The 11,425-nt window shown below is 38.6% G+C and overlaps 1 protein-coding gene across 1 annotated transcript in view; it reads right to left on the reverse strand.

Annotated features, from left to right (window-relative positions):
* The window catches only part of SNX4 (sorting nexin 4), a 32,554-nt gene that overhangs the window by 6,974 nt on the left and 14,155 nt on the right, over positions 1-11,425 (reverse strand). The window contains exons 5-8 of the mRNA XM_010077639.1: positions 10,342-10,397; positions 5,731-5,803; positions 4,129-4,190; positions 2,561-2,626 (exon numbers count right to left, since the gene is read on the reverse strand). Coding sequence (XP_010075941.1) covers positions 2,561-2,626; positions 4,129-4,190; positions 5,731-5,803; positions 10,342-10,397 — 257 coding nt within the window. The remainder of the gene's footprint in view (positions 1-2,560; positions 2,627-4,128; positions 4,191-5,730; positions 5,804-10,341; positions 10,398-11,425) is intronic.

The following is an 11,425-nucleotide window of genomic DNA, read 5'->3' on the forward strand; positions in this document are numbered from 1 at the left end:
CCTGCTCAGTAGGGCATGTGAACTAAGGCTCTTCAAAGAGGGAGTGGCTACTTGTAGGATAACTAGAAGAATGTGGAGCCTGAGGAAAAGTTGTAGACATGCCCATCTGTTCAAGTATGCATTTTTAAAGTTTGCAAGTAAGATGAGTTGTTTTGATGCTCCGTGAAATCAAAGACGTGGCACACAAAGGAAAAGCCCTACCAAGGCTATTGGTAATAAATGAGCATAACATCAAGTGACCAGCAACAGCAGATCAGTTTAAGTAGAAGGGATAAAAGAACAGGCAGAACAAGAATACACATTATGAGTCAAAGTAAGGAAGAAGACCAAACTGTTGAAAAATATACTTATTCTGAAAAAAGTCCTTCAGCTGCACAGGTCACAAGCGGCTTAGCCTATCTATTTTTAAGTTCTGAAGTACATTAATTTTAGTATAGTATAGATTTCTCAGGGCAGCAGATGGACCACATTTCAGTTTCAACTAACTTCTAAATTTAGAGCAGTGTTAGAGCTCATCTGTGGCTGAACAACTCTCCAAAAAAACCAAGAAAAATCCCGCCAAACAAAAATCTACCTTACCTAGACAGCATTTTCATAATGACACTTAAGTTTGATTTGAAAATAAATTGTATCAAGACAAGCTATATTTCTGACTGCCTAAGCTGAGGCACTGGTTTGTCCTAAGCAGGCAGGCAAACTAGGAAAAAAAAAATCTCAAGAAACACTGCAGTAAAGGTACCTAATGTGTTCCCACTCTTCATGGGAATCATCAGCTAAACCCGTTTCAGTTTAGACTGCTTCCACTTGTAATGACAGTCTGGTTGATACAGAGATAAAGGATCACTCATTAATAGCATAAAGGACAGAAGTCAAAGGTCTAGCATATTTTTTTCTTTCATCTTTTAAATGACAATTACAGCCACTCGAGCTTTCTCAGAGTACTCTGTTACAGTTTTCTATCACTTTAGCAAGCCTCATCCTGTTATACAACACACACTCAGAGGTGCTTTGGATGTCTTCTTCAAATATTAAGCAGTTTTAGATCATACTAAACAACAACAATGCAAAAGTTTAAATAAACATGTAGTAAAGACTACAGCATATGGGGTAGATAGAGAATAATTAAATTAGCCTTGAAGTTTAACATCTATATTATGCAACCTCCTTGAAGTAGCCTTCTGTTGCAATAAACTCCTGCCTAATGTTATGGGAATGGTAACTGGACTGGTAAGTTATACTTTCAAAAGATCATAGATATGATCCTTAGTGGTAGGAGACCACATGGGTCACTGAATGAGTTCCTGAATCCCATAGCCGCTGCTCCTTGCTTGATTGTCACTAAGAGATTATTGTTGTACAAGAGTGCCAGAGCAGAAGAGATGACAGGCAATGAAAGCTACCTCAGACTTCACGTGGTGATTAAAGTCACCCAGAAAAGCACTGCCATTACTCTGGATCTTTAACCCTAACTGTGTTACAGACAGAAACATTAAACATCTCAGATGTGTGTAGAGGCTTCAGCCTCCCAGCTGAGAAGTGAGACCCACTTCTTTTAGTTGGTTACACATTTCTAGGTATTTGACTAACTTTGACTAGTTATTCAGAGTGATTTAAATTCTTAAAGACTCAATAAAAACAGAATTCTTCTGAAGAAACTCGGGGCAGAATTTGGCATGGCTCTTCAAGCCCTTCCACTTGACAAGGCAGAACACCAATTACAACCAGGCAGTGGTAAATACGTTAATCTGCACTGTAAACTAAAACCAGTAACTTCCACACAAATTACACTTCATCAGTAAAAACATTGTATGAAGAAGTATCAAACAGCTTCCATCTCTTGCTGGAGGTGTTAACTTATCTGTACTGTGGAATCAAAGAAGAGGAATCAGAGCAATGAGAAATTATACTGTTTCACTTACTACGTAAGACTACCTGAAAAGCAGAAAGCGTGAGCCTAGAATACGACTTCTGTCAACACTCTGAAGTGCTAGACTCTTATTTTGAAAGCTGTATGTTGTATACTCTGCCAACTGACTCTAAAGATGCAAAGAGGGAGGATTCTCTACTTTATTACATCCAGTCAGTATTTGTTTCAAGAATCCATTAGAGCTTTGGTGCTGATTAATTAAATTTCTTAACTTACTGTAATTAAGTACAAATCTGTGTACCATCTACTGCATGGTACAAAATGCTGCTATCAAAACCAAATGGATCTCATCAGGTCTGCAGTACATTAAAGTTGTATTCCACCAGTTTCTGGCATAGTAGCTTAAAAGAGAAACTGGAAGAATTCCAAACACTTCTACAATTTCAAAATAATAATAAAAAAAGAAACCCCTCTGGTTCTCCTGAGACTTTTTGAGCTACTTAATACAGTACATGGATGCTAAAATTGTGCCTGCATCCAAGTCACAGAAACACTCTATACCTAACAACAACGTACCCCCAGCTTTCTCGGTACTCTATTCGTGTGTACTTTGGGGTTGAGGGAAAAGAGAGGAAAGAGGAAAGTTCTACATCTGGCTTACATCAAACTATCAGATATTCAGTCAGGACTTACACATCCATGTGGTGGCCAGCACTCTGCAACCCATCCCCCATCTCCTTTTCTATTGCACTCCACTCACTGTAGGAAAAACAAACGAGAAACAACATCACACGTGAAGGGTAAGGGAAGCTAATAAGCTGCATCCTGTATATAGTTTCTTTCCAGGTGACACCTGAATGGAAACTGCCTCAAAGTTAGACTTGGCCAAACTGTTTTCTTCCTCTAAGCTGCAACACTGACAATGTGGCTATTTACAGCACTCTGTTAAACAACTGTCCCCCGCTGCCTAAACTCATCCTCACAGACAGTTTGAGATTGGTTTTGAGCAGAAAGAGTCTTCTTTAAATATCTAAAACTCAATTTAAAAACAAACAAACAAACAAGCAGAAGACACTAGCATTTAAAAGGAGGAGGAGGTGGGACAGGACACAACACATGACCTTCTAAACCAGAATTTGGTCTGACGTGCTTATCAAGAAGAAACTAAGCTTTCCAGACTCGCAACACATCAGATAGAAGCCTCTCATTCCAAAAAACAGAAGGTGGGATTTGACATTTACAAACATTTTACTGCTCCTGAAACCATTTGCTGTATGTTGCTTTGTCTGTTCATAGTAGACTTCTGTTTAGTTCTATTCATTAGAAAACACCAACTTACAACAGCCTCATTACTGCAACTACCCATGCACATTAGGGAGACCATTTAGATAAAGGAGGAAACAGAGCTACCATAAAGATAGCAAAAGATTTCTTACGGACATCCAAGTACGTACACTGCAATTTTAATTGTGTTCTCAGCTTTGTGAAACCTTAAGAGATTTCTCAGTTACAAGAATTATATCCACAACCCTTTTAAAAGAAAAAAGAAGGGGGTCCCCTTATATTTCACATAATTCATGTCTAATGCATCTATTCTGTCCTTCACTTTTTCATAAACATTCCACTCTGCTATGTTGACATTTGTTTGTCTTTGTGTTATTACAGAACTACACCTAATTTCACTTTAAAACCCCCAATGAGAAAGACATCTGCAATCCATTAACCCAGAGAATTAAATTTAGCACTTGAACAGCGTGTAGAAGCAGGAGGTTTTCCTTAACCAGAAGTTTAGATTCTTTAATTCTCCAGTGAGATGGAAAACTTGAGCATGCAATTCACTCATATAAATCAAAAAAATTATTGGCAAATTCGCTTAAAAAAGGTACTAGAATGGGATACAGTTGTTGATTTTTAACCCTTAAAAGGACCTAGCTATTCAGAGACAACTGCATGAAAATAGGTAGTATGTTACTTTCTAAAGAAACAGAATGCCAACACAACAAAAGCCCCAAAGGTCTGGAACACAAAACAAAAAGCTAAAGTTTTCCACTTGAGACTAAGCTCAGCACATCCAGGGATCACTATGTCCAACACAGAAATCTCATTAGAACTGCAATATGAAGTTTTTCAAGGCACGAATTTAAATGCTTCAGGTATACTTTTCAAAAGCATAACACAACCAACAAATTCCCTATTCCCTCTCTCTATATATACACATCTCTCTTCCTACATACCTATTTAAAGAATGGATGAACTCTTACCTGAATACTCTTCCATAGTTGCCATGGACTTTATAGACACCATATAGTCGGTCTGCTACCCTCTAAAACATTAATGAGAGTAAATTTTTGGTCATCAACATTAAGTGCAATTTCTCTGTGAAAACCCATATATGAAATTCAAGATAAAGCCTTAACATTTTTATACAGGTAAACAAGATTAGGCCTAAATCTAATCTAAGCCACTACTGAAGGAAAAATCAACAGCATTAAGTCTCTGAAGACTGAAGTCACAGTCAAGGCTATATTGAAAAGTAACATTTCAAGTATTTCGTTGAAAGCAACCATGTATAGGATCTGCCTATGGAGACCACAAATAATCAAGTTACCTTTAGTTTTTGATAACCAGATGTAAGGCATAGCTTCCTTTACCTAAATAATACCAAATTTATACACATACTTGCTTATTTAACATAAAGATGGCAAGACAAAAGTCCATCCTGTCACCAAGACTGGAGGGAAAGCTTCAGTAAAATTTTAACAAGGGACTTGATTTTTCCATCCAGCTCAGTGAAACAAAGGAAAGGAAATGAGCTATCCATTGCAGAACTTATTGCTCAAGCTAGATATGTCATTTCAGCTGTTTGGAGAGTTAGTACCTGCTGCAGCCAGCACTACAACACTGGCAACAGCCTCAGAAGAAAAGACCAAATGTACACTCTGAAGTGTGACTTGTAATCCAGATAATGCCCTTGTAATTGTGAGGTGCCAATGAAAGAAGTTCGGTAAGAGTTATTGTTATTGGTCTGTCAAAGCAGTAAAAAGGAAACATAAGCAAATTTCCCAAGAGAAGTCATGTACATACAGCCCCCCCAAAAAAGGCACTGTCAGTAGAACACCAGTGATTAATCCTCTCAAGAACCTCAGCTCAACAGGGCAACCAATTACCTTCCTCTCTGCTGCACAGTTTCCATCAAAAATTAAAACCCTGTTGAACATGCTAAAAAGCAGTATCACGCTCCTCATTATTGGAATTGTAATTTCCTATTTCCTTTTTGTGACTTTTAAAAAAGCGATCTTCCATTCTCAACCCATACGAGTATCTTGATGCATGACATAATTGTTCTCATCGTTAGAAAGAGCATTATTCATTACAGATAGAAGAGGAAGCCAAAAAAAGAAAAGTGTGCTGGGAAGCATACAAAATTCATACTGTAAGCTCTGGAAAACAAAGTATTGTATGTCTGACCAGCAAATGGTGTTTTGGGGCCCTTCCCAGCCCAGACATCCAGCAAAAGCAACTTGTCTGCTGAGTAGAGTAAAGCAGACATCTCGATCCTCTTTAAAACACCTCCTTCTGATATGCGACCATCAGGGGAGAGGGCAGATTAGCAACATGCATGTGTTTGCTCCTCCAAAGACTGCCAAACCTAGCCATTGCATTTGGAACCCTTTCCCCACCAAATCTGTACTAAGCCAGCACCCCCTCCTCACCATCTCCTGCCCCATACTCCAGATCCAGACTCTCTCAGGCAAAACTGCCCTTATTCTAGAGCACATATACCAGTTCCCTAGATTAAAGAAGAAATACTGCCTTGGAAATAAATTATACTATTTGTCACGACACACATGGGAAATACTTACAGCTCTGACTCGCAGAAGGTGTGATATGACAGACTGCAGTTCATCGCTATAGTGTTTTAGCTCAGTAAATCTCCTGGGAGCAGGAAACAGATAGTACATCATTAGCCATCATGAAAGCAAGTTTTCACAGAATACAAGATAGAGCCACAACACTACAGCCAGTGAGACAGAGCCTGGATTATGTTGAGGTGGAATTAGCTGAAGACTCCTAAAGAAGTGACTGCAGAGTTTAATTTCCCCAAAGTGAACAACCCAATACTTGCATAAGTGTTATTTTTTTATGTAAATGATGAAGGTTCAGAACAATTTAACAGATACATTTTTATGAAATATAAGCAGTTAACTGAAATCACTACATCATTGTGTTTTGGGTTTTTTTTATGGTATATAAAAGCAAGCATAAGTGAATAGGAAAGCTTCAAATAAATGCAAAGCCAAAATCTGCTGAAGCGTATGTACTTCTTAATAAAAATGTGTTCAACACTTCTGAGCTGACAAAGGTACTTTACTTTCAAACCGCCATGCAGCCAGTTTTGAGTATGGCCCTTCAGAAGCTCAAGGAAGTATCCACAATTACCACAATTCCTCTAAGGCTAAGCCGTACGGCAACTGTAACTGGTTACACACGAAACCCTACTGAGACCTGTACCTGCACTGGAGTCACACAAGGCTAAAAGCAATCACATCACTACAGCTTAGCAAAGTGCCAGTCAGGTAACCCATCACAAGTGACCATGTGCACACTGGTAGCCTGCCACTGCTGAAGGAAAGTGGCATTTTATCCACACCCCAGTTAAGCTGTGGTGGTAGGTTAAATTGATACATTTAGCTAATGCTAATGGCAAAGCTGAATCACTTGCCACAGCTTTGCTAGTGACACTTAACCACTTAAGCCACAGCAACAGCCACTTCTGTGTAGGTAAACCCTCCCTACTACACACAAGTCTAACTCATGACCTACTTAGGTACAGAAAAATGTATTTAATCCAGATGGGAAGAGACAGCTTTACTTAAATTACTTAATGATCTGAAAATGAACACACACAAAAGAACACAACTAGAATTAAGGAATGGGAGACTAAGATTAGCCTTCCAGGTTGATGTTCAAGCATTAAAACCTTCAGCCCTCCTCCTACTACAGGCACACAGTCAGGCTTTGTATTTCAGAATAGTTTGCACCCAAGAGGTCTTACTGAAATGAGTCAGGTCACTTGTTTTGGGTGACCAAGTATGAAATTCCAGGGTTTTTCATTTAACACCTCTTCTTCCCCTGCCAGGAAGTCTTCCCCCAAAATACTCTCCTCCTTACATTCAGGAAGCAGGAGCTTTATTACCATTTCTAATATTTTTGATCTCCAAGGAGCATCTTTTATATAGATTATGACACACACAGGGTTAAAGTACATAAAAAGATTTAAAAGCCAGCAGAGAATCTGTATGGGAAAAATAAATGTAGTCATTGATCTGCACAGTGGGGTTTAGAGAGCAATCTTTTCAGTTTACACTTTATAAAATATGCACCACGGCTGCATGTCAGACAGCTGCAGACATGTACAGTGAGGATACTTGAAATAATTGAACTAAAAACAAAAGATTAAAAAGCATGCCTTCAGCTCAGGAAGACTTCTCTTTCCACTCCAGAAATGTATAATGAAAAGTTTTATTTATTCTGTTTTGTGGCACAAAAACTTTTAGGAATGCTGCACTCCCTGAAGGCAAGAATCAGGGACCTGAGAGGACTTTCAGTATCCTGGACTCCAGCACCAATCCATCAACTCCCATGCCAATTCCTCCTCCATTAAAAAATAACAATAATAATTTTTTTTTAAAATCACCTCTTCAGAACCAAGCTGTCTTATTTTTATTGTCTCAGAAAAACATAAAGCAAAGTTATGTTATTTTTTGCCCCATCTTTCATGAAGGATTAAAGTTTTACAAATATAATCTTTCAGGAAAATCTGTTTTTAAGAAACTGGTGGTGTTGCAGATCAAAGGTTTATTTCTTAAGTATATGCTTAAGTCCTACTCATTGCTCATAGAAAAAAATCACATAAAGTAATTTCTAAACTGTTTGGCAAGGCACACAAAGGGATGTTTACTTCCCAGTGCATCATAACAACAGACGTGTGAAACCAGACAGTTTTGGCACTCAGTAACTGAAGCAAGCCTAGTGCTTCTCCCTTGGTTTTACTGGTTCTGCACCATTACCAACAGTCTAGATACTTCATTGAGCTACTAAGGAGAACTTCAGACACAAATGAAGAACAGATCAGGCCACATTTCTCTAGGAACACCACTAGGTTTCTTCTCAAAAATATCTTTTATGGTAATGGCAAAGATACCATTTACAGTAGACAGTATTTCAATAGAAGTAATTTACTTTGTGCATTTTGCTTGGCAGAACTCCTCCCTACATCAGAGAGGGCAGTACCATTTTCCTGTTTTGTGAAGGAAGCTATTACAAGAACAGAACTGTCCACTGAAGAACAAGCCACTTATCCAACCAATTAGACAAAAAAAAAAGTGTTACTTTTTTTTTTAATTCTGCCTTAGGAAAGGATTTAGTGTTATCTAAAGAAACTTCTCACCAAGAAGAAAGCTACTGTTTTGACTACAGCACAGAAAAACAATAGGAGGATGGGTGCCATGAGGCTGAACTAGAGATGTCTGAAGTAGATACAAATTTACCTCTGAGTATCAGAACACCATGTTTTTAATCACCATATAATTCCATCAATGAAGACATGAATTGCTTACCACAGGAGGAGGTTTAGTTTCCAGTTCACATGTGAGCGGAGGTTTAGTTTCCAGTTCACATGTGAGCTCCTAGAGCAGCATCATTTCAGCTGCCTAAAGCTCCTCCCGTTGCTCTAAGCTCAAGGGTGCAGCTCCACAGCACCCCAAGGCAATCTGGCCTGGGAGCTGCTGCTGCTCTTCACCTGAACTCTTCCTGGCCCAGGAACCTGAAAGCCTACACTCCACACAGCAGTCAGATCTTTTGTTTCAGCAATGTGAGCTTGCTGAATCCATTTCACCACCCAGTCACACAAGCACCAAAGGTAACCCAGAGGGGTAAGGTGTCAGATTCCAGGCAGCTCAAGCATTAAATCTGCTAGGCAGAGCAAGGCACTATTCCTCGTGTCAGAGCCACACTTGCTATACTAAATGCTCTCCCTGAATTAAAACAAAAATACAAGTTACGCTCATCAGTTATTTATTAAACTACTTGTATCCAAAAGTTCAATTTGGAAGCTATGTAGCTGTCAGAATACAATGGAAAGCATGTGCCATACCTCTTAAGATGCCACAAAGTCTCTATTGAGAGATAGATACTCAGGGACTGCTTTTGTTACAAGCCCTTCCTCATGTTTTCCTTGTATTAACTCTTTTCCTGCTTTTTACCAAGCCACTTCTCACAACAGTTTTGCTTTCTGAAACATTGTTACCTCAAAAGACAGCAATATATTCCTTATTTCAGTCTTAGCCAGTCTTGCCTGCCTGTGCCCATAGACAGACTACTGTCAAAGTTTCCTGGCTGTGAAAGCAGGAAAAGCTAAATCCTACTAGCCACAGATGAAGATAAAGAATGAAGTATTCTAACAAGGGGCCAATTTCACCTGTAGCTATTGAGAGAATTGCTGTCTTTCTATCCCATTCACGAATGTCATCTTTTACATTAAACCCTAGCTAAAAGCTTCCTTGCTCTCACAAAAGGCTGCAAAAGCAAACACAATAAAAAAGGAGGGACTGCACCAATTTGTAGATAATCTACAAAGAGGTTCAGAAAAGTTTGTACCCTCTAATTGCTTAATACCATACCCAGAGATGCTAGTGAAGTACAAAGGGAGCAGACAATAGAAAGCAGTCAGGCACATGGGCTCTCCCTAAATACCATCTCCTATTGCCACTATGGACAGCTGAGGAATCCAGAAGGGCACTTCGTACAGGTCTCCATTGCTTATAGATGGCAAATGATGTTTGACAATTGCAAAAGTAGAAACTCTCATATTACCTTTCTGACGTCACCTAGGGTGTGATGAGCCTTCCACTGTGTACCCTGACAATTCTGACTAGTTTTTTGATCCTGCAGATTGCTCTAGTGCCTGTCCCAGAGCTTCCTAAAATGCAACAGAGCTAAACTGACCTCTGGACTTCCAAAAGCATCTGTGAAAATTGGCAGCTTGGAGAGAACTATGAACTGCAACACCAGGGTGCATGCATCCAGAATTGCACACTAGCAGATGTTTGGAAAGACCTACTATCAATCTGTTTTCTGTTCACACTTGTAAAGATTTCTTTACAAACAAATATTAAGAGGTTCTCTTTCTGAATCTGTTTTTTCGGTCCCCTCCTTTTAATCTAGCTAAAATGAAAGACTAATTTTGCATAAAGTGACAGCATTTTTCTGAATGTTTCCTGCTCCTAGAAACAGGATTTATCAAACCTTTTCACGCTACCTCCTTACTGGGCTTCTGTTAAGATTTGAAGTGCAGAAATATAATTTTTCTTTTCTGAATTTATTCTAAGGATATAGAATATTCTGTCATCTGACGTTACAGTTGTAACTGAAAAAGGGAAAGGGAGGGAGGGAAGAAGGATGTGGAGTCTTACTTGTCTGGGTTTTTCACTCTGAATGTTGCATTAAGAGCTTTTAATCTGGAATCTGCCTGAAAAAAAGGGGGAAAAAAAGCTGTGTTAACTTAATGCAATTATATTCCAGTGACAAAACCTCAGCCTTCTGGTAGCATCATTAGAAAAAAAAATCCTGCCTTCCTGGCATATTCAAGTCTTCAAACATTGAAGAAGTTGACACTAGCTGCCTTGCATGTCAGATTTTTTTATTAAAAAGTCAAAAATCTAAGCTATTTTTGTGAACTAAGATGTAAACAGTATCCACTGAAATTAAGCTGGTACAATCCAAATCCCACAAAAATAGTCCCTTCTTAAAATGTTACACAAATCATGGAGTTAAGATACACAACCCCACATTCTTTTTAGATGAAGTAATTAGGTAACATAAGACCATATGGACAAACTATTTTATATTTTTCAAACCAAATAAAACCAGTGGTAGAGTGACCTCTATATGCTCTTTATTACTGGGAACAGTTCTCCAGTGAAATCAAAATCTTATATATGGTGTTCTCTTATTTTATGACTTGCTTTACAGAAAATAGGTAATTAATATATCAGAATAGAGACATTTTTAATGCCATGTTCTTTTCAATAACAGAGCATATATAAATCTCTACAGAATAAAGTTCAATACCTAATTAAAAAGGTAATTGGCTATTTTACTTTTTGAGCTGTTGGTTTACCAATGACTGTATGGAACCTCCCTAAAGGGGATGGGGTTTCTTTCAGTTTAACTGAGAATTAAACTGTGTAATAGGCATTTCCTCTTAATAAGACACCAACACAGATCAGATATCCCAGCCTCATCCACAGAGGTCCCACATCACCACAACTTTTCATTTCTATGTGGCACTTTACATATAGCTCGCTCAGGGCTCATCCGTACTGCATGAAAACTCCACCTCCAGGAAAATGGCTGGAGTTTACTTTTGATCAAAACATCCCTCTTTTCAGTGAAAGAAAAATAAACAAACATATCTTGTGAGGTGTTCAGATTTCCTATAGCATACTCTTTTAGCTAACAGACTGTGCCACAACTGCTAGCAGGAAGTTACTTCAG

This window comes from Pterocles gutturalis, unplaced genomic scaffold (assembly GCF_000699245.1).
Source record: "Pterocles gutturalis isolate BGI_N339 unplaced genomic scaffold, ASM69924v1 scaffold5283, whole genome shotgun sequence".
Taxonomy (NCBI): domain Eukaryota; kingdom Metazoa; phylum Chordata; class Aves; order Pterocliformes; family Pteroclidae; genus Pterocles; species Pterocles gutturalis.